At 43.2% G+C, this 23737-nt stretch overlaps 1 protein-coding gene across 2 annotated transcripts in view; it reads right to left on the bottom strand.

Moving 5' to 3' along the window:
- The window catches only part of myh9 (myosin heavy chain 9), a 33689-nt gene extending 14368 nt beyond the window's left edge, over positions 1-19321 (bottom strand). Inside the window, exons 1-12 of one of the 2 annotated variants that reach the window (XM_004071835.4) lie at positions 19140-19321; positions 7443-7774; positions 5744-5900; positions 5026-5053; positions 4848-4941; positions 4455-4475; positions 2004-2096; positions 1846-1909; positions 763-861; positions 541-684; positions 361-456; positions 10-281 (exon numbers count right to left, since the gene is read on the bottom strand). In XM_004071835.4, coding sequence (XP_004071883.1) covers positions 10-281; positions 361-456; positions 541-684; positions 763-861; positions 1846-1909; positions 2004-2096; positions 4455-4475; positions 4848-4941; positions 5026-5053; positions 5744-5900; positions 7443-7769 — 1395 coding nt within the window. In that variant the 5' untranslated portion in view covers positions 7770-7774; positions 19140-19321. The remainder of the gene's footprint in view (positions 1-9; positions 282-360; positions 457-540; positions 685-762; positions 862-1845; positions 1910-2003; positions 2097-4454; positions 4476-4847; positions 4942-5025; positions 5054-5743; positions 5901-7442; positions 7775-19139) is intronic. The other variant, XM_011478580.3, reaches the window with a different exon arrangement.
- Positions 19322-23737: the final 4416 nt, after the last annotated feature.

Raw genomic sequence — 23737 nt, 5'->3', positions numbered from 1 at the left:
CAGGTTTACCTCAAAGATCTCAAAGCCAGCAATGTCCAGGATGCCGATGAAGGAGGCTCCTTGTCTTTTGGTCTTGTCGAGAGCTTTGTTGATCCGCATGACGAGCCAGCGGAACATCCTCTCGTACGTGGCTTTAGCCAGAGCTTCCACTGCAAACTCGGCCTGCTCCTGAGTCTGAGCCTTCTGGACGTAGTCTCTGCCCACTTTGATCCTGGGGGAGAGGATGGCCCTGGTGAAGTCCGTCACGTTCATGCCCATCAGGTGGGACACCTTCTGTGCAGCTGTGTAAAAACACCCAGACGTTAAAACCTCGCAGAACAATAACCAAAAAGCAAAGATGTCTGCGGCGTCCCGGAGCACCTGTGTTGTCGGGCATGGAGGCCTGGTCAGTGTGGCGCTCCTTTTTGAAGCTCATGTTCCCCAGCTGCAGAACGGAGGCCACCACCTTCAGCATGCCTGCGGAAGAACAGCACCAGTCTCATTCTGAGGCTACGCCACAGAAACCACAGCCACAGAAAGCCGGATCATGGGTTCCCTCACCGATCTGCTCCTCCTCTGGAATACTCATGATCTTGAAGGCATCCATGGTCTCATTGAACAGATCCTTGTCCTGCTGGCCTGGAATCGTGACGTTCCCATTGGAGAGGAATCTGTAGTTGTTGTAGTTCTCAAGGAGGAGTTCCTCTAAAATGAGTGGAAAAGGTCAAATGTTAAGAGGGAAGACGCAGGGGAACTCTGTGGATCAGTCAGCAGGCCGCTTACTCCGCAGCTTGTCTCCTGCTCCCGTCAGCAGGTAGTAGAAAATGTGGAAGGTCCTCTCCTCTTTGGCCTGACGGATGGCACGAGACTTCTCCAACAAGTCTGGAGGTCAAGACTGTCAGGGAAACGGTTTTCTGTGAGCAGCAGAAAGAAGTCGTCCTCGGAAGGAGCCCAATCAAAGCCACAGGCGGCATTCTGAGGCCTGCCGGCACTACTTGCCCCGCCCCTGCTGACCCCTCCTGACCAGAGCCCTAGAAATTTCCTAGAAGTCTCAGTAAAAATCCAGTGTGCATCGATGCTCACTAGGACAGTGAATATAGACCACAATGCATTGCGTTAGAGCAATTTTTGCCAAAAATATGTTTTTAAATGCATTTTTTATTACATCATTAACATTCTTATTTTCAGAAGACAGTGGACTCATAAATAATCGTCCCAAACAACAAAACAATTAGATTTTAACTTTCACTAAACGTGAAATCGATGTCATCATATTTTATAATGCTGCACTATATCGTTTTTTAGTGGTTAGGGGTTGGAATTCAAAGGTGACATTTTTGTAAAAGTTTAAGATGGCTGCCTCTTCTCGAGGTCAAAGGTCAACTAAACTTTGCAGACTTAAACTGGTGGCCTAAAGGGGGAAATTCTTGTTACGATCGCTCAAACGAAAGTTTTCTTTATTGCAGGAAAAAAATAAAAATTGTGGAAATTCTTACTTTGCAACCGGATGGCCGCCAAGCCGTAGATCCTGTGGCCATCCCATAATAATTTAAAACTTGCTTTGGATATCACTGACCATGAGTCTAGGTTTCATTAGTGGGTTTTGAAATGTTTTCTGTGGAACCCCATGAGAGATTTGATTCTTTAGACGGTTTCTCTCGCTATGATGTCATCTATTTTTTTGGGGAGGGGGGTTGATTTGTTCGCCATGTCAAAAAGTCCTTCTTGCCGGGTACGAGGCGTGGGCACATTTTGGCGGGTTTGAGTTTGTGGCGAGGGTGAAATGTTTGGCAGCAGGACAGAGGAATTGCAAAAAACCATCTGGACTACTGCAGGACATGACGAAGCCCTCAGTGGTGAGGATACAAGTTTCAATGTTGGCACCAACGATGTAGCCGTTGACATCAAAGTTGATTCTGATGAACTTTCCCTAAACAGAGAAGAAAAACAAAGAGAGCCTTTAAAGGGAGGCTCTGATCAAACAAAGAGAAGGCTGCGGGTGTGACGGTCGCAGCGACTCGTACAAATCTGGAGGAGTTGTCGTTCTTGATGGTCTTGGCGTTTCCGAAGGCTTCCAGGATGGGGTTAGCCTGCAGCAGCTGCTTCTCCAACTCCCCCTGTTGAAAACCACAAACATTTTCATTTGCAGGTCAAGCGCCCACAGGAAGAGGAAACTCTGCAAAAACGTTTACATTCTACTGATTCGTTCCGTGTAAAGATAAAAGCTTGAATGCTGCGATCACACCCAACGCGATTAGCGCATCAAACTCGGGTCCCCCCCCTCTCTTTTGACGTGCGTCACATTGCTGGATGCTTGTCCGAAAATGTCCATAAACCTGACGCTCCAGAGGCACGTGGGCGGAGCTAATGTTAAAGGTTTTCAGCCTCATCGCTCTATTAAAGCATTGACTGTATATCTCATTTACAAAGCCTGGAAGACACGGGTGATGTTGAGAGATCCGGTTTATTATTTATTTAGAAGAGCTCTATAACAACATCTGTTCTCCCGTCTCCATGTTTGGGTTCATGACATCAGAGACTATCAAAGTACGGCGAGCTTCACCAACTACTGCAGAAGCTGCATTTGAAAATGGACGCTTTCAGCTGAACTTCCATCTCTGTGAGCCACTTTGATGACTTGCTGTCCCGCATTAGTCCGGAGAAGAAAAAACAAGAATAAGAATCAAATTAGAGGAACTTTGTTCCATCGTCTCTATTCATCAGAAATATAAATATCAAAGTCCAGGAGGACTTTGATCAGATTCTCTTCCGTGTTGGTTTTAGACTCCCTACGCCGACGGCAACATCAACACCCACTGCCCGTTCATGATTGGTGGACGTAACACGAATTCTTCGCCAAAGTTCAGCGGGAGTGTCAAGCTAATCGAGTTAATCACAATTAATTACTTACAGACAATTTAGCTTATTTGTATTTATTCGCGTTAATCTAATTTTTAATCCATGACTATTGTCAAATTTAAAAAACAAAGGTCCGACCGTTTACCTGCACAGGGGTTTGATTTGAACTCTGCTGAAAGCGTCTTACATCGCTCTCTCTGCAGCTCTCGATGTACGCGGCACGCGGCGCATCACTGCCGTGACGTCGCCAATGTGCGACTTTGTAGAACCAACACAAAACAACGCCACAACTCACTGTTATGTAAGGGATAAAGCCCGGCGTGCTGTTCGTTTTCATAAATTAATGGGGGGGCGGTAAACTGTGGAATGTGGTATGTCCAAATATGTATTATGGTATAATAAGTAGTTTTTGGTAAATACTTTTAGGATCGCTCAGAAAGGATTAGCGACTGTTTTCATGTGTTAAATGAAAGACTCTGGACCTCTGGATGTTCTGTTCTTGTGTTTTTCCCTTAATTCCCCTAAAAATCCCCCTTGCTCGTGTAAAGGAAAAGATCGGAAGTCTGTTTTAGTAAAAAAAAAAAATTAATAAAGCCACTTTTTCAGTTGTAATGTGATCTTTTACTATGCCACAAGGACACAAATTTAAATGAAAATACCTCAAAATGAGGCAGCAATTATTAGGTTTCATTAAAAACAGATGAATTAATTGCTGGTCATGATTAAACAACAGCACAAAAAATTGAATTGCATGACAGCAGTAAAGTTCTGATATTTGACACCCAGCTAGAACGCCGCGCCCGACGCTAAAAACAGCAAGACCTCCAGTTGCGTCTGTACATTAATTTAATATTGGACGCCCCTGATGCGCGAATCGGGTTCAGTGTGAACGTGGCTAAAGGTACCTTTAAAAGACATAAACACGCATCTATGTTTTATCTTCTCATGGTGCATTTTCAGTTGATGATACAAACAGAGAACACTCACATTTACAAACACAAGCAACGCACACAACACACCCAACGGAAACCTCAAGTTAGTGCCCAAACAGTGACCACAAATACCCAGAAACCCTCAAAAACCTTCTGCCTGTCACCCGGAGGAGAAAAAGCTCCACGGAAACCCAAGGTTACGACATCCCCACTTCCCCCTCTATACATGTCTGAACTTGCGTGACCTCTTCCAAAGTAAAAACGCGTGTAAAGCTGCAGCAGGGGGGGGCGTGTTCTTAGACATGAAAGCTACACGATAAACAAGCCAAAAGCAGGTTTGGACCGAAATGATCGCACAACAGTCGCAGTAAACAGAAAGAAAAATTAAGCCAGACAGAACCACTTTCATGAAAATGAAACCCCCATCCAACCCAACCTTTAATGCTGGCCCCTCTTTTCCTACTATTGTCTGGCTGAATTTTTTTTAAAAATGTTTAACAGGAATACAACTGGCTGCCCCTGCTGGACTGCAAACATCCGCCCTGCTCCCCAAAGGCGAGTCCTCTGCTCCCTGAAAACAAAGCGCCTCCGACAGCAGAGCTTTAGAGCGAAGGAGGAGAAGAGGGAAAGGAAGCCAAGAGAGCTGAGGGATGAGGAGGGGATGAAGGGGAAGGGTGCACTCACATGTGACAGGATCGAGCTGCTCTGTTGATGGGAAAGAGAGAATACAACAACCTTAAAAACGGGATGCGGGTTGTTCTTTGGGTTTCTGCGGCACCGTCTGACATGATGCACCAGCGAACACCAGCACAAAAGCCTTCCAACCTGGAATCTGCCGCTTCTCAGCACCTGACGGCTGCTCCGTTTTCCTCTAGTTCTTTACTAGAGTCTTTTTTTACATTAATAAAACATGCTGCTTAAGGGAAATCAAGTTCCTTCCTTGTCCATGGATACATTTTCACAATTACACTTTTAAGGAAAGGAGTAAAATAGACTTTTAAAAGTTGCACAGTGGAGTGTGATCCAGGGCTTGAATGATAAAAAGTGAAAGTAATGCAGATAAGAAGCAGGACTGACCTGATCTTTCTTGGTCTTGTGAGAAGAGGCCACATGAGCCAGATACTGGATGACCTTCTTGGTGTTCTCGGTCTTTCCAGCCCCAGACTCACCTCTGCGTGAAAAAGCACATGTGAGGAATGAATCCACAAGAGGGGAAACGGGGTCAGCGGAGGGAAGACGCTTCTGTGCAACTCACGTGCAAAGAATGGACTGGTCTTCACGATCTGAAAGAGAAAAATAAATAAAACATAAATGATAAAACTTCTTAAAACTCTTCTGCAGGTTAAGTGTGTTATCAAGCAGCCGCCGCCTTTAAGGCAGGAAATACAGCAGCCACAGACAGGAAATCAGCACCCGCCTTCCTGTGACTGTAACAAAGTTACAGCTAAGTAAATGGCTAATTACCCCATTGCCTCCTTCAACCTTTTAGCAGCAAGAAAAGCAATGAGGGAAGCAGCTGCGGCTGCACAATTCCCGCTAATGCCTCGTGTCTTTTTTTAGATTTACAACAGACTTTCAGAAAACAAATTCATCAAGTGATTAGAGAGCAAAATAAAAAGGAATTAAAAACACAAAAACTTTACTTTAGTCTAGATGTGTTTTTATTTATCGATGTAAAGCCACACAAAAACCAACAATTCAGAGGCCTCTTGAGGGTAAATGCATCCAATTTGTGAGATTGAATCCACCTCTGAGAAAGCTATGATGGAAACTTCCAGCTCTTCTCTTGAGAACCGTAATATTTACATCTCTGTGCTGCTTCTTCTTTTAATAAAAGAACTTCCTAGGGACTCGTATTTTACCCTGTAAGGGGGGGCCTAAATTCCTTCGGCGTGCATGCGAAAATGAACTAAATTCATATTTTCACGTGGCTCCTGCAGGATCCCCGGCGTTCCAAGCGGCGGTGGACTCACCCTGCATCATGCTCCTGTAGGCCGTGTCTGTGATCGCGTAGATGTGAGGCGGCATTTCATGTCTCTTCTTGCCCTTGTACATTTCAACGATCTCCTCCGAGTAGATGGGGAGGTTCTTGTAGGGGTTGATGACCACACAGAAGAGGCCAGAGTACGTCTGCAACGCAAGAGACGGTTTGAAAGGTTCACTTTACTCCCTTAGTGGATTTATCTAAAGAACTGTTCAAAGAGAATGAGGTTTTTAAGATGTTCTTGTGGCATTTTTTGAGAGGGACAGAGAGGGACCTGGCTACAGACAAGATGGCGCCTGACATCACTGGCCAGAAGCGGAAATGATACAACTTAACCTAAACAAACCCAAAAGCATTCAGAATTCTAGAAAAACTTCTATTAAAGCTTAAAACGGATCAAATCCACCTTCCCAAGTTCAGAACCGGTCAAGGACTTCCGGTTCTGAACGTTGATGTCTGCAGCCAGGTCTTCTAGGTCAGAGCTGCAATCTGGATCTAAACTGTACGGCAGGATAGCGCCACTATTGCTCGCCATTTTTGTTGCACCAGTAACGTTAGGTTGTGGGTGTGAGGGGCTGTAAGATAACGGGAAGGCACTTTAACAGGTGGATAACGGGAAGCGGGGGCAGGATTACTCCGCGCCAACTGTCCCACCCAAAACTCAAAGGTGAAATTCCAATGAACTCCTGCTGCTCTGCAGAAACTATATCCTAGAAAACAACACGTTTTTTTTTATTTAGGCTAAAAAACAGCAAAATTATAATTAAAAGACCACTGGAAAATAGACCTACAGATGATCGGAGTGGCGCTTTTATAAAAAATAATAATAATAAAATAAAGATCCTGTTAGGAGTCAGTAAAGTAACTTTTCCAATGCCTCCTCTCCTTAGCGTTATGCAATTCAGCCCCACCCATAATTCTACTTTAAACTGATTACTGACTGACATTACAAAAGCACAAATGCTCTCCGGGCTGATCGAGTCACGCCTCAGACTCCCAATGAATTATCTCTCCTCTAAAACCAACATCCAAATTCTTACGTTCTGCCTTTGCGTAAAGCAAACTTAACCCTTTATTCAGGCTTCAAGCACTTTTTTTCCCCTCCTAAAATCTGTGGCAGCCTCTCCCTCTAACCCCCCCCTCCAGAGATGGTCAATTTGGAGATTACAGAACATAGAGGTCTTAAAACGATCCACAGCCCGGTTCTCCGGAGGGAAGCAGGCTTTTGTTGACATGACCAGGTCACAGCCCCAGAATCAAAGAGCCTGAATCACTCCCAGGGCCCAAAATGGAGATAGATACGACTCATTATAGCGGCTCTAATGAAGGTTACAGCATCATTTACATTCCATGCCTATTTCTGCAAAAACCGGACCCTGGTGCCTCTTTCTGCAGCTCATTCTGCTGCTTCTCCCTGAATCTGGGCCGCATTGTTCCCTGCAGCTTCCTGTTTACCTTAAAATTCCAAACAGAAAGACAGAAGACAAACAAAAAAGTACAGCAGCATGTGGTCAATGTGTGTGTGTGGGGGGGACATTTTTATGCCATGAGTGGTTTAATAAACTCCACGTTTGGTGGCTGTGGTTTGTTCTAAAACAATGGGGCCTAACAGAGTAATCAGGTTGGAGACGTTAATGCATCAGTGGGTCATACTTCAGCGTGAACATGTGGTTTGCGTCGACACTCACGTAGATGAGGCCTGAGTAGTATCTCTCCTTCAGGTTGTGCAGGACGGACGCCTCGTTCAGGCAGGTGAGCTCGGCCATGTCCTCCACCTTGCTGAACTTGGGCGGGTTCATCTTCTGGATGTCGTCCTTGTTCACCTTGACCTTCTTGCCGGAGTCCGCCAGCTCCACCACGCACTCGTCGCCGTGCTCCTCTTTCACGGAGCCGGGCTCGAAGCCCAGGCGCTCCGAGGGCACCCATACCAGCTTCTTGGTGGCCCAGTCCGCCTGTGCCAGAGGGTTGTTGACCATGTTCCGGTCCACGTAGAGAAACTTGTCCACGTCTGACATGGTTGCTGTTTGAACCAGAGAGAGGGATTGTGGTTAGTGGGGGGGGATCAGACATGACACGTCAGAGAAAGTAACGTTTCCTTTTGTTTTCCAACTGAACTCCATACATTTCTTCAAAGATTCAGTTAAACTAAAGCTTCTGCAAACAGAGCCGTGTCAAACTCCAAACGTCGTCTACCTGAAGGTCAGACACCTTTACAGGAAGTGCAGGTTTGATGGACTTCTTCTTCGGGGTTCCTCTGAGAAAAGTCCCCAAAAACCAGGAAATACATTCTTTTAGAGTTTACTTTTAAACAAGCTTTGGACACAGACGTGCCTTTTGTGACGGCACATCTAATGTGAAACTACATCTGACCACAGATGATGGACATTCAGCTTTTATTCCCCAACTCCACATCATCTCTAATAAAGTCTGGTTTTGTTGAGATGTAGACAAAAGTGTCGTAAGAACATGGCTTTGATGTGGTGCCTTAATGGTAATATTGGATCTATAATCATCGTGTTGTCAATCATTAAGTGCCAGTGGAGCAGGAAGCTATTAGAAAAAGCCAACAGATCCAGATTTATTGTGGTTCCCCAGCAGGTTAAACTTCCCATCAGCACTTTCCCTTCTTTTGTTTTCAAATCGACACACGATAAGAAAAACAGGAATGGCCAGAATTTCAGAGCACCTCTGATTCTGACAAAATCTGATATTCATAAAGCGTTGGTTTGAAAAGAATAAAAATATGTGTCAAATTAAAAAGCTGGAAGAAGACGTGAATCTCTTCAGGTCAAAATCTGCTCACATTTCATAAAAAGCAATAAAATGAGAGGAAAACCCAATTAGCACAGCTAAAAGCTGCTGGTGACATTTCACACAAAGTCATACATAGTAAAATCTTTTAGTTTGAGGAAGTTTGGAGGATCACAGCTAAGGTTTGCAGAAATAGTGCCAACGGCAGGAGAAACAGGCAGATCCAAAACACCCATATGCTGATAAACATTAGAGGGTAAGGCAATTTCTGCTCAGGGAGGAAGTGACTCGACCAGTAAAACCAGCTGTAAAAAACAAAACAAAAAGTGAGCTTCAGTGAAATGAATGTGTCCATCAACCTAAAAGAAACTTCAGAGCTGCAGGCTTCATGGATTCACAAACGGACACCCTTTGTACCTCTGGTGGAAAGCAGCTCTCCATAGACAGACATTTGGAAAAAAAAACAATAAAAAAGCAGCAGTGAGTTTTGGGATGAGCTGGTGTTTATTTAAAAATGATTTGGAAGAAAGCTCACTTTGGAATGTGGTCCAGCTGGAGAAAGTCATGAAAAACTGACTGAATGCGAAGCAGGAAAATACGGACCGTAAATCATTATGAGAGCAAACGGTTTGTAGTATTGATCAGCCAGTGCTAAACGACTTGATAAGAGAATCAGAAAGAAAAGCACTTTCTTCATGACTAATAGGCTGCACTCCAGCTGACGCCCGACAACCTCGACGCCAAACTCATCGCTTGACCTCCGACCCCGCCCCGCAGTACGCCGAGGGCGAATGGAGTCGGCTCAAGCTTCCTCTTTATCCTCCCAGGGTGCTCTGCTGGCCGTCCTGACGGGCCTCTTCCTCCTTATGTTTATCCAGCACATTCAGGGCCACATTCCTCCCCTGCTCACCCTTTATCAGGAGGAGAAAGCCACCAAACACATTCCACACATTTCTGTCCACCAGCCTCTCTCAGACCTACTTTTTGCTCATCCTACCCCCCCCCCCCCCCCCGCTTCCATCCTTCAGCATGCTGGTCTTACAGACGGCTTCAGCCTCTTCTCGCAGTGGCTGACATTCACCTGCATTGCTTGACATCATGCTTGTAACTTTTCAGCAGGAAGGCCTTCATGCCAGCCAGACTTAGACAAAGTAAAACCGAGGAGGCAGATGTTTCTGCAGCTTAAAAAACATCCGACTGTGGAGATATCAGTATAAAAACTGCAGCGAAAGTCTGCAAATGAAAACAAACCATTAAACCAAGCAGGAGAAGGCAAAAACGTCACTTGACACAGATGATCCAGTGGCACACTTCAAGCTAGTCTCCAGAGCAGGATGAGGACTAAAATAATCCAGATATTTTGGGTCGTCGAGCCCTGTTCTATATAGAAAGCAGAGAAGGGACAAGGGAGTCATCATGGACTGCCAGATTTAGAACCCAGCCCTTTTTTGTTTCAAGCTGCACAGTGAAAGCGCAGCGTGGATGTTGACTTTAAGATAAAACCTTCTGCAACAACACTGGCTTCCCACAAGATGTTCACACTTGGACAGGCCACCCATGAACAGCTGCTGTGCCAGTCCAGTGGTTGTTTTACCACCAAAAACAGTCCAACCTCCCACTATATAGCTGCATGTGCAGATGTGACTCACACATGTACGCAAACCTGGTTTAAAGCATGGTTTAAAGCAGAAAAATGGAAAAACCTGTAAAGGGCACACAGGTGACCTGCACAAAATAAAGGTTGTAGACCGCTCGGAGTACGGAAGGCAAAAATGTTCATGTGTATTTTTTTCTACAGGGGGTGGGCGACAGATCATAGGGAACACTTGAACAACCTACAAGGGTATGTAATTGGGTGAGATGAAGGCGTGTCGTAGGATTTTTTATTAAGTCCAACCCCCTCAAATCATGCGGACTGTGTAAGGCCGTTAGTGCTGTTGAAGTTCTAAGAGTACAAACTCCTTTTGTGTAGCTAATAGAGATTTGGAAAATAGACATTTAGAGCGTAGTTCGTTTGGAGATCCCACAGGCAACCTACGGGCACTTACCCACCTGTACACCCAATTCCATGTGCCATTTGTTGCCAAAACGTGCTCCTAGCTAATCACCAGAGTGCAGCGCAAGGACACTGTACAACACCAGTACGTCATAAACAAAGGATTTTTCCAGTCTCAATACACCATTATCCTTACAAATACTTCACGATACACTTACAACATGCACAACAATGGTACGCCCCATTTTCATGACGTTCCTTAAAGGTGGACGTACGAACCCAAAGGGAACCACAAGACACTTCTGTCTATGACCATCCATGGGCCCAAACAACCCAAAAATCAGTAGCAACCGAATGGGTCAACCCCCCATACAGGTACATGTGACTACTGCTTAAACAAGGATCTTCCCCAGAGAGAGTCTGACATAACACAGCCCCCATTGGTGTTTTTCTGCGATACTGTAAAATGGGGATGGTTCAAATTGAGGCCAACATCAAATGTATCCATGTAGACTTGCAGGGTAAATATTCAACTTGTGTTCAGGGTGCAACATGAAGGAGAAGAAATACAGCTCATACAACCTGAATGTGGGGCGAGACCAAATTAAAAGTACGGCACTAAGCTGATTTAAAATCAAATCCAATATAGAAGTGGAAAAACATTTTCTTCCGCGGAACACACCTTACAGCTCTTGCTGGCCAAATCTGTCCTAATTCCGCTGTAATCCGGAAAACACTGACTTTCCTCAGGCAAATTGTCACAAAAACTATACATTTATGTGTTAATTAAAATGCATTGTTAAAATTGTGCCAACAGAAAAAAAAAAATCAAAAGTCAAAAATGAAAATCAAAAGAAAACGGGTAACAAGAAATAGTACAGAGGCTGGTTTTGTAAACCAAGATCCCACAGTCCATAATTTGGATACAAACGGAGGTATTGAGGTGAGACTTTAAAATACGTTTAGGAACGGCGTCTCACACCCTTAGAAATGTGGTTCAAAGGGCCTTTACCATGCCTTAAGCCTTTTAGAGAAAACACTATCAATATGTAAGTAATAATATATTACACTTGGCACGCAAAAGATTTTTAAAAATTAAATATAAGTAATTTTCCTGAGTTTTTTTCCCAACCCGGAGGTACCACCTTTCACTTCTCGTTTGTGCCGCCCATTTCATGACGCCAACCTAGCGCCATCCTCTGCAGAGTGTCTGCGTTTCGCCCACGAAAACATACAACATCCAAACTGTTGTAAAGATGTATGTGCATTTTGTGCATATAAAAGGAAAGAGGTTTTGCAAAACACTGCTAGCTCAGTGGAGAAAGTGGTTGTGCGTGTTAGCCCGGGAGTGGAGCTGGCAGCGCAGTCTCTTCCTGGAAGGGGCTGTTCTTATCTACGTCATTTTCGTGGGTTGGGAGGAGCTAATGCTCAGAGTGCAGGTTTTTTAAGGAATATTCAGAGATGCGTACACGGATGAAAATACAGCTTTGGCGTTTCATTTTATACGGAATGAACTAATGTAATACTCGTGAAAGTTTAAAAAAAAAAAAAAGGATTTTGCGTGGTATAGGTCTTTTAAAATTATGGGTCAACCTCTGAAGGTTCTCCTGTACTCGGGCACCCAAACCTTTTCCACCTCAGACTCTCTCAGCAATACATTCACAACCAGAAACGGTGACCAAACAGTTTAACCACAAGCACTCAGGCCCTGCTCTGGCTGCAGAAACGCAGACAGCTGCTGTGTTGCGCTGTTTCATTGGTAACACCAACAAGACACTCCATCACATGACCCACATCTGATCGTCTTCTGCTGACACCTTTAGCTTCTCAACTCCCAACAAACTCTGGGTTCACTGCCTCTTTCTTCACCCTCACCCTCCGACTGAAGAGACGGGCTGTGGTGGCATCAGGCTCGCACAACTCCTCCTCCACCCTTCACTCCCAATGTGGGAGGGTGGGGCGAAGAAAGGAGCAAAAAGGAAACAGGAAATTACAAAGTGAGGAAACTATTTTACCATTTGAGGAACTTACTGAATCCCAAGGAAGAGAAAAGGTGGCGTTTTTTCTCTGTGACCTATGCTGAGCTGCATTAACTTCTGGGATTTTAAACGGCTTCCTTTTTTATATAAACACGCACTACTAGTGCTTCCTATAATTTTGTGCTTGACAGCAACTGCACCATTAGGAGAGAGCACCGAAAATATGTTCCGCTTGTCCCTATAAAAATGCATGCACACCAGAAGTTTATATCAAAAATATCTGTAATAAAACCAACCCTACCCCGTCTAAAAGTATTGGTTTTTCCCAACAAGTTTTCCAACTAAACACCACCCTCGGTCACACGCTCAGCAGTCCATGTCTTCTTCATGTTGAACTCCATTTCAAGCACAACTATGACAGCATTTCCTTGTATTTGCAACTTTGATGACTTTCAGATAAGTTTCCAGGTCAGAGACAGATCAACATCTTAGAGGCCAATGAGATCAATTTCATGTCAATTATTAAAAAAAAAGGAAAAAAAAATTGTCCAAACAATCTAGTGAGCTTTATGATGAACAGTAACTGGACACATTTGGCCTTTGCATAAACAATTGTGACAATGAGATAGTCCATAGCTACACAAGTCATAACGAAAGAATGCTGAGAGGAGTTAGGATAAACATTTTTGTTTGTCAGCAGGATCTTTTTTAGCGCAAGAGGAAAAAAACTGCAAAACGCTTCTGCAAGAAAAAGAATTTATTCGACAAAAATGTTCTAGTCTTCTCTTGTTTGCCTCCAGACTCCTAATAATTTAAGTTTACTTTGTAGGTTTCCCCCACGTTTTAAAAAAAAAAAAAAAAGGTGACAAGTTATCATCTCCACTTGAGCCACTCCCTCATAGCTAGCAATGTTTCTCTACCTTAACAACCATCTAATCAAACTTTATTTAGTGAGAGCTACACGTCAGCCTGAAGACCAGGGTTTGTGGTATGCAGTATGATTCAGATTAGTCCGGAGTCGCGGTGCAAAAGCTGTCAGAAGCTCCACAGACAAAATGGCTTTCTTTCTTCACGGTTCTTTGTGGAAATTTAGTTTGCGGCTAAAGACCTTTGCCATCTCTAAAATACACGCTAACCTCAGTGATTCACACGTGGTGGATCATACACACCCCATCATGGACAAAGTCTAATGCCTGATGTGTTCAGCATTACTGGTGATCTCCTAACCTGCAGCTGATTGGTCTTTTTCTTAGCTCAGAGTTGCTGACAGACAAGATAAGCCGAGACTTCTGTGATCGTTTTCTGGAATCAGTAGCTTCCTTGCCTCAAAAACAGATAGGGGTGCAATTCAACTGGAACAATGCAATCAAACAGATTTGGTCAAAGTCTCTACTGAGATTAGAAATCTCAACGAGGACTTTCTTTGTGTGGTCTTCTCCAAAGAGGAATCATTTCCTGGAATTGTTGGACTTTAATGAAACCTTACATGTGCTCCCAAAAGAAAAAAATAAAGAAAGGCTGTAGACTAAAAACCTGTAAGGACAATAGCTAAGGGAACTATGAAAGCCCAAGAGCAATCAGAGACAAAAGACACACATGATGAAATGATTGTCAGAATCTTGCTCTGTTACCTTTTTTTTTTTAACATGCTCTTGCTAATCCAACATTTTTCCATTATATTTTCTCTTTATGCAAGTTAGTCAAGTTATAAACTGACCAATCAGATGTGTCAATAAAAGTATGTGGTGCCTGTTGTCCCCGATGTTGAACGTTTGACAGATTTTGTGTAGCACCCTTTCAAGTGGTAAAAAGGGTGTGGACTTCCAATTAGCTTACTGCTGAGAGTAGTTGCCACATACTATAACCAAGCTAAATAAACTCCTCATTGAAACAAACATTTTCGCTAGGCCTGCACAATATACCGCAAATTTATCGTTATCGCAATATCCAGCTCTGCAATATCCATATCGCAAAGGATGGCAAAAATCGCAATAAATCGTAAACCTTAAATGTGTTCAAACAATTTAATGGCAAGCTTGAGGCATTTAACGAATCAAATAAATCCCTTTATGCATTTGACCAATCGGATGGACGCCTTCACGTTGTTGACCAATCAGGTGGAGGCCTATTATGTTAGATGTTTGTCATCTATGTCGACGAGGGTCATTTGAAGTATAATTTTTAAACTGTTGCAATGAAATGATGTTTTTGGTTATATTGCTATTTGTTTATATACCGCAAATTATAACGTTATCGCAATATTAATCTCTAATATCGCATTTCGCAGGTTTTCCTCATACCGTGCCCTAATTTTCGCCATAGATTCTGAAATAAAAAGAAATGGTCAATTTTCCAACAACTTTTCTTTTAAAGCTGCAGTTGCATGGAGAAAAGGTAGATGGAAATCAACAGCGTTGGACTCGATGCAGGTAATTATGAAACATGAAGTAGAAATGAAAGTCACACAGGAAAAAGAAAAGATGGGTTCAACCCCTTAATCTCACACTTCCTGGGGTAACGGACAAGTAGCAGAGGGGCTCTGCCCCCACAGCCCTGTTTTGAAGGGAATAAATCCAGTCTGGCTTGAATTTATTAATCCCGTCATAATAGAAGTTCAAAATAAAGTCTGATACCGATTATGCACCAGTGCTCAGCTGCTAACCGGAAATGGACAACCAGCTGTGATGCACTGATGCGTACGGCATAGTACTTTTCTGCTCCATTTAGGACTCCACCTGAATGGTTTTCAGTCTAAACTTTGAACATAAGACTACACAACTAAACAGTTTTGAGAGTAATGTATAAGCAGTAAAAGGATGCAGCGATTTGGCTCACAGCTCAGTCATTTGGTCCCAATCGATGACAAAACCCCCTACGACTTCACAAAAACTGCATGACCTTTTTAGACAAACACACTTATTTACATTTGTCTATCTTGCACTCACTGACATAAATATAGCGTTAAAGATTTGGGTCATACTGACAGAACTAGACTTTTTCCTGGCCAGCATTAATATGACAAACCACAACATCCATCATGGCCGTCCTGAGTTGACTGATGCAAACAAACAGAGTTTATTTTAAAGGCCCTAGATCATGCTAAATCAACATTGAGCTTTTAAATGTATTATAATTGTTCATTCCTCACAATAAAACAACCCCAAAGTGGTATTTTGCTCCATTCACACATTTCTGGGTATTCATCTAAAAACCTGAGCTCTGAGAACCAGCCCCTCTCAACCCACGAAAACGAGCTGGTTCTCACATTGTGATGTCACAAAGTGGGGCACAGCCCCTTCCAGGAAGAGTCTGCACTGCCAGCACCGCCCCCAGGGCAACACACTTTCTCCACGGAGCTAGCGGTGAACAGCAAAATACTTTCCTTTTTATGTGCACAACATATTGAATGTTGTTTTTGTGGGCAAAACGCAGACTTGCTCCCGAGGCCGGCTCTAGGTTGATCTCATGAAATGGGCTGCAACAAGGAGCGAGAGGCGGAGCCTCGGAGATCAACTCGTCTTACTACTGGGTTGGAAAGTAAGCTGCATAAAACACTCATTTGATACAAAATTATTGTTCTTTAGTTTTCCAAAGGTAATATATTATATATTTGGAAATAGTTTACTCTGAACGGCTTAGGAATAGCATATCGGCCCTTTGTGCCAACGGTTTGTGAAAAGGGTGTTTGTACTCCTATCTGGCGCGTTTCTACAACCTGAGACAAAATGTTCACACCCAAAATGTATTTTGAATATGACTATTTAGCACCAACACTAATGCTGCCCAATGACAAGTAACCTAAAGTGCCTGGTTTCTGGATTATCAGTTAAAAAGAAACTAATGGGTGTTAATGGCCTGCAGTGTTGAGGGAAACCTGAGGGTAATTCACAATCAGTATGCTTTAAAGGATTGTCCATGTTCCTGCTATTATGTTACAAAATAAAACTGTATTTAAAATTTATTTATTTTTAAAGTTTACACAAAGTTCCTCCATTTAGAATTGGATGTTTTATAGACTTGCTTTTCAAGTGACTAAATCCCTGTAGTCTGTAGATTTTTAGATTATATTTAGACAGAAGAAACATTTTCCTTATAATCAATCATTTCAGCTCTGAACTCTAGAAGTTTTAGGATTTTCCGGCTAGATTTATTATTTGACTCGACCCCCCCCCACTTATATTCCAAGTTCAGAAGCAATGAAACAGTAACTAAGACAAAAAAATAAAAATCCTACATCTGTTTAAAGAACAAGAAGACTTGCTTTGGATTGTGATGTACCAAGCCGTGTCACGCTGCCCTGAAAACTCCCCAATGAAATCCAAACATCTACAGAGTAACTCTTTTGGGCAACTAGCCTCCCAGACAATTGACCGGCCACAGGCCAATCGCCCCGTTTGTGTTTTAAGGTGTCTGCATTTCATTTTGTCGAGGCTTCGGTACATTCAACTCCCAGAGGGCGGGTTTTCATATATGGACATTGCTGACGCAGGGAAAGGGGAATGCAGTGATCTCGGCAGGGGGGCTCCACAACAGCACCAAAACTGGCAAAAAAAACAAACAACTAAGGCTGTTGAGACTGAGATTTCACAACACATCGTCAAGATTTCATTTCACCAACGTGACTCAAAAGCAATAACAGGATGTCGCCGCCTGCATCTCATCCAGCGCAACTTTAGGGATTTACAGGCAACTTGGAGAAGAAGAGGAATTTATTTTAAAATTGTACTATAGCTTAAATTATTCAGCTCATGCTGTGTTTTTATTGCTTCTTGGCAGCACACAGACATTTAACTGTATGGCTTTTTAGAGTGCACCCCATTCCAGTGGAGGCGCCTTACAAGCTGGACAAAGTCAACAGGTTTAACTGACAGAACGCCAGCTTTGGGGCTCTTTAAAAGCTGAACTATGGCTTTTTTTGTTTCTTCTTTTTCTTACCTGAAATTGTCTTAATCATTTGGCCCACGGGAAGATCTAGATAAAACTCCAAAGTAAAAGAAGTAACATTCCATCCTCTAATTGAACAGATAAAGAATTGCACTTAAAACGAAGCAATTAGCGATGATGAGAAGGTGAAACTGCAACGATTTAGCTTTTCCTGTCCAGGCAAAACTTAACTGACAAAAAGAAAGAAAATGAAATGCAATTAAACTCAAAAACCAATATTTTCGGCTCTGCAAAAATATAGGTCAGGATCAGCATGACTGGCTATAAAACCCCTTATAAATCAAAAGGTGTGTGATTAGGCTCCCATTATTAAATGGAGTTAGCTGGATGTTGATCCTGGAAAGGATCAAAAGCCTCAGACAGCTTCTGTTGTCTTGATCATGTGGAAACAGTGAACTGCACTATAATTAGGAGGGGAAAAAATTCTTGTAATTATCAGCTGGAGCTCCTGCCAGCTTCTATTATAGATGCTTCGTTATCATGGCCTCAGGTCCAGCATGTATGAGGTGAGTGATGAGTCAAATTCATTTAGTTTTATTTTTGTTACTGATTTGTATTAAGTTTACTCATAAAAGTACATTTAATGCATCATAGCTTTAACGTAAATTTCTAATAAATAAAAATACAGTACTTGGTACTTTTCTTAGCATGAAGTTTTTTTAAGTTATTTGTATTTATTGGATTAGGCTTTTTTCTTTTTGAGTGGTTTAAGCTTTTGTGTGCTTACCCAGCCCACCATACAAAAGATTTATGATCATTTCAGATCATTGAGATGTTTTAGAGTCTTACAATTGGCCACTGATTTTTTAAACTTATACTTTAATAATAAACTGGATATCTAACTTGTACTTTGATTGTTTTCAAGTAACTATTTCAGTCATTTTACTGCTGCTTTACCTTTGTCAGGTGATCCCAATCAATTAGAAGAGACTTTTAGAGGTGTAAAAGTAACCCTCTTTTGGGGAAAATAATGATTCAAGGGTGTCTTAAAATTTTAGAAATCACAGTTTATCCACTGTCAAGACTTGTACTTGTAATACAATGTTTTGCTTTGACTTCAGGATTGGTGGATCGGGTTCTAATGTTGGTCAGGGTGCGCAAATATGCAGATGACACGTTGTGGTGATCACGAACAGGTGGAAAAACACCGATGGCGGCTGTCTCCCTCCACCACTAAGTCCACCGGTAAACCACTGACGTCATGCTGCCGCCAGTCAGACATGTTTAGCGGCCACACACGGCGACCGTCTCCGGCCGAAACGCCAGAAAAAAGTTCAGCCGCGAGCTAAAACACACCACGCCGTCGACGCAGACCGTCCGGGTTCAATCTTCCGCGTGCGCATTTGCCCTGAAAACTCTTCCCGGGCCTCCCTTCAGCTCATTCAGGCAAATCACTTCCTGCCTCTCTACGACACTTTTCTAGCTTCTCGCCAGCTGCTAAGCGGCCGCGACAGAAGCCGACGTTTTACGTTTCCTCACCGTGTTTAAAACATCTCACTTTATTTTTGACGTAGTTAGTATGGAAATGAATTCAGAGTAAAACCAGTTTGGGTCCCACTCCTCCCCCCTCGGGTCTTGAAGTTGCAGCAGAGTAACTAGCAGCCCCGCTTCGCTTCCTGGTTCTGCTGCAGCGAAGCGGCAACCGGACTTCTTCGTGACCCCCTCGGGAGGGGAGTTGGGCTGAGCGTGGGTGGCTCAAAAAGTGCTCGACTTACCTGCTTTTTTAGTTGCAGAAGGCCTTTCGGAAGGAGGCTAAAAAGTCAACGGCGCCGTTCGTCAAACTTCTTCTGTCGACAGCAGCTTTGCACAGTGTTCAGGCTAAAGTACAGGTCTCGCTTCCTCTCCCTCTGCTTCAGTCAGCCTCTCTTTTTTTCTCCCCCCCGTGCCTTTTGCCCTCCCTCTGCCGCTGACTGTTCACTGGTCCGCGTTCAGCCGGAGGCAGGATCCCGGGTGCGGTCCTGAACGAGGCGGGTTCGGCCCTTCACGCACACACGATTCTCACCAATAGGAATCGCCCCTAGATCTATCCACTCACTTTGAACCAATCATGTGTGGGTTTACAAATTGCAGATTTGTGAGCGCGTCGGTGATTGGTCAAATAGAAAAACCGAACTAGAAAGCGCTGAGAGAGGGTGGAGGAGGGATACCGATAAAGCCGTGTTTAATGAGCGTGGTATGTGCATGCTGGGGATTTTTATGACCATATAAGTACCAGACGCTCTCAGGATGGGCTGCACTTTCCAGGGTCTCCCTTCATGTGTCATCAGCATGGTTTTGCCTGACCTTTGTGAGCTTTGAAAACAAGCAGCTGTTCGATCCTGTTTCTGCTGTAAGGCTGCCAAGAAGATACACTTAATTCCACACACAATGCCTCCTCGTTTCCCTAATCTGTTTTGCAGGGGGTAGCAATTTTACAAGGGTTAGAACAGTGTTTATCATAACTTTAACTTGGACCACATGTCTAAAAAAGCAAAAAAAATATAAGGGAAAAGAAGGCCAGAGGGCCAAAGCAGATTTAAAATATAGTTTTTAACTTAAGGAACCACTAAAACTTGAGTTTGTTGGTGTTTTTAACATGTTCTTGTAGCATTTTTCTCCTGATGGATGACATTTATAGAGACAATTAAGTTCAAAATTACGTTTCTGAGTAGTTATATGTATGAAACAATGTGAATCAGAGGCAGACGATGAAATGTTGTTAGAAAATTTTGTAGTTGAGATGCAGAAAAGCTCCCTGCTCCGCTCTTTTCTGCTGAATAGATCTATGCACGTCTTTATTTTCCTCGTCCGAGCTGACATCTGGATCGGAATTGTAAGGCTTGACCAGTGTGGCTCGCCATTTTTGTTGCACCACTAATGTTGTGTTGGGGATGTGAGGGGGAGAGAGTGTAAGTAGAGGGATGATAGGAAGTGGGGACGACTCACTTTGCAGCAAAGTCCCACCCATAACCTCGGAGTCCAATTTTCTAATGAACTGTTGCTCTGCAGAAACTACGTCATAAAAAACGACACAGGTGTTTTGATTTTAGCTGAAAACTGCATAATCCTAAAAGAGCCTTGGGAACACTTTTACAATAACTCAATTGGAGTGGGACTGCTAAAAGGATTATTATAACTGATAAAATTGTAATATTTTTGGCACAAAAGCAACTCCACACATATTTAAAAGTTAATTTAATGTTTAAGCTGAACATGTTATTGCCAAATGCAATGGAATTTGAGATTAAACAACGCCACTTTTTGTTATTTAAGCTTGTCACCTGTGTTTCCCTCCTCTGAACAGGGTATAATTTACCTCTTAAACAACTTTTCCCTACATTTTCAAACGGTTGCCCCTGGAGCAAAAAGAGCAAAACAGTTACGTGATTTACCCTTGTCACCCAAACCGGTGAGTCGGCATTCACGATCAGACATGTCAGCGGAGCATGGGAATCGCCGCAGGTGCAAAACAGATTCATGAGAAAGAAGAAAGCAGCCAGCAAATAATTCTGCAACTTTCTTCACAGTGAATGTGCTCTTGGAATTTGCAAAGGGAAGGTACTATGAGCAAATACAAGTATGCAAAATCAGAATCAAAGCCACAACAGAAAAATGCATGACAGCCACTGTGTACTCAGAACAGTGCAACACAAGGAAAATATTATTTTTAGCCTAAATACTTAACTGAGATTCTGCGTTGGTAGTCTTAGCCTCATTTGTGAAGTAGAAGTGAAGGCACAGAGCCAACTAACACCAGCCAGAACATGCTGGTTAGGGAACATCATTTTTTGGATTCATTTCAATACTAAAGTCGCTTTATAAAACCTGTAAAGTCATGCATAAGATTAATAACATCTGTTTCAAAATTTGCAGCAGTGCAGAGAGGAAAATAATGAACTTGTGCTTTTTTATTTCTGCCAAAAATTATAGTGTGTTTTTTTTTTTTTTACCATCATCAACCCCTTTGCAAAGCTGAAAGAGCACAAAAGCAGAAGAGCAACTGAACAGATTCAAATCTGTAACTATTTGTTCAAGCTAATCTCTGAAATCATAGGGGGACGAACTACATGCAATGTAAATAAAACCTCATTCCCGGGGTTTCAACATCAGGTAGCATCAGGGTGTGGCAGCTAGCTGTCAACCTTTAACATTGGTAGGTTTCTTAACTGATTCTTGTAGTTTCTTTTTCAAATGTAAGTGTTTTTCTCTGTCTCCTGTATTTCTCCTCCTGAAAAACGCTTGCCTGGTTTATTAGTGATTAACTAAAGGAGTTAGTTTGGGTGTCCAGGTATGACTTGTTCTAATCAGAGGACTCTGCGCTGTCAGACAAAAAGTTTGGAGCCAAATGCCAGCTCAGACAAGGAAAACAAAGATGTGGACGAATCTATTTCTCTACAAGTGGATGCATTGGAATGGAGCGGAGCAGGGAGCTTGTGGCCTGCCTGTTGTAGCAGTAGTGTCATCGCTACGGGTTTTTCCCAACAGCAATTTTTGTCTGCTCCTGATTCAAAACAACTTTTACATAGATTTAATATAAATCTAATTTAATACTCAGAAACACAGTTTCAATCTTAATTTTTTTTAACTGCGTTCTCCATTATGTGAAAAATGCTACAAGAACTTGCTAAAAATACCCAAAACACAATTTCAGTCATGTTGGATTTTCTAAAGTAACTGGGTGGGATGGGTCCCCCCCTCCAAAAGGTGATGTTGAAAAAAAACAAGCTCTTTTGAAGAACTCTGCTTCCAAAACTGCTATCAGTGAATCAATCTCACTTGTCTTTGCGTAAATCTGCAGACACTTGAGATAATCTGATTGAGCTGCAGATTGAAGTGTTTGAGTCATTTCTTTTTTTGAAACCGGTTTGTCAATTCAGGCATGCAGAAGCTTGACCGCTTTTATTTTGTTTGGTCTTTGCCCCGTACTTAGCGACAGATGCCTGATAAGAGAAAGGAATTCAAAGCAGCCGATGGGGGCCGAGGGACAGCGGGCTTTCAGCAGGACATCACACAAACAGCAGAGGTGGGCTTGCTGAATGCGGCCCAATCCCCACAAAAGGCAAACGTCGGAGTGTTCACCTCAAAGCGTGCCATGGAAAACTTCAGTGCAATGTGTGATTGATGTCCTCTGCATGTCGTTCTGAGAGGAATGCTTCAGTGTTTGTCTTCATTTTTATGAAGAGCAGAGCCTTGGCAGTTCAGCGCCTGGAAAAATCAATAACTCTCACAGTCTCCTGCTCCCCGGGATGGATGGGAAATAGCCGAAATATCAACTGGGGTCAAAGGTCAGGCATTGCTCGAGTGAGTCCAGATGCCGAAAGAGAGAAGCGGTGGGGAACAAAAGGAGAATTTGGGGCAAAATAAGCAGTTTTTGTGGTGAAAAATTATGTGAGATGCCGGACCCAAAACTGTGGGCATGGACGACCAAATATGGAGCCCTCACCACGTCCCTCCCGTCTGCCGTCCTCCTTCAGGGTGTGTCTCCAACCATGGGTGTGTAAAACCATTATATCATCCGCTCCGCAAGACAGAAACCCATTCAGTGACAGTCTGTTAACCGGTGGCACACCAAATCACCAGCCACTCCAGCAATTACTGGAGTGAATTCATGTGTGTGAACATTCACGCATGAGCATTTCAGTGAGAATGCATGCATGCGAAGGGATGTGAGCCTAATCTGAGAAGAAGTGGGTCGACCCAGATAGGTGTTGCTGTTTACCCTACAACCTACCTTCATTTCCTTTTTTTTCCCCGTCAAAAGTCCATCTAAAAGTTCAAAACTGTAATTGTGAACTTCACTGCTTCAAGGACATGTCACGTTAGTAAGACGCCTCTAATTCTTCTCCCAGCCTCTCCATCCTCACCCGCTTCCTTTGCAATCAGTAGACAGGAAGTGGCGATAAGAAGCATGTTGACTCACAACAGAGAGGAATGTGGCATAAAGGGGAAAAACACACATCTCTATGATATTGTAAAACATGTGTGTGTTACACGGGAGCAGCAACAGTGGCTGCTTTGTCCGTGGCAGTCGTCTGGAACAGAGAGGAGACCTAAAGAGGTGGAGGGCGGTGTGTGTTTCAACTACAAATACCACTACATATTTACTATCAACACAGGCTGCCTCTCAGGACCTCCCCTCATCGCTGCCGCATCATCTGACGGTTTGACTCGAAGAATGTCCCATCAAACATTTGGAGCTTCGGGCAGACTGGAGGAGTCCTGGCAGCTCTGCCTCTTGCCGTTTGCTCAGCAGCAGCTGCCGCTGGCTTCCCCTGTCCTTTTTTTGTTGCCTTATATGGTCACAAGAGAGGTTGTGCAAGAGAGGAAGAGAGCG

Source organism: Oryzias latipes, chromosome 8 (genome assembly GCF_002234675.1).
Source record: "Oryzias latipes chromosome 8, ASM223467v1".
Taxonomy (NCBI): domain Eukaryota; kingdom Metazoa; phylum Chordata; class Actinopteri; order Beloniformes; family Adrianichthyidae; genus Oryzias; species Oryzias latipes.
This window is presented reverse-complemented; position numbering and strand designations above follow the sequence as displayed.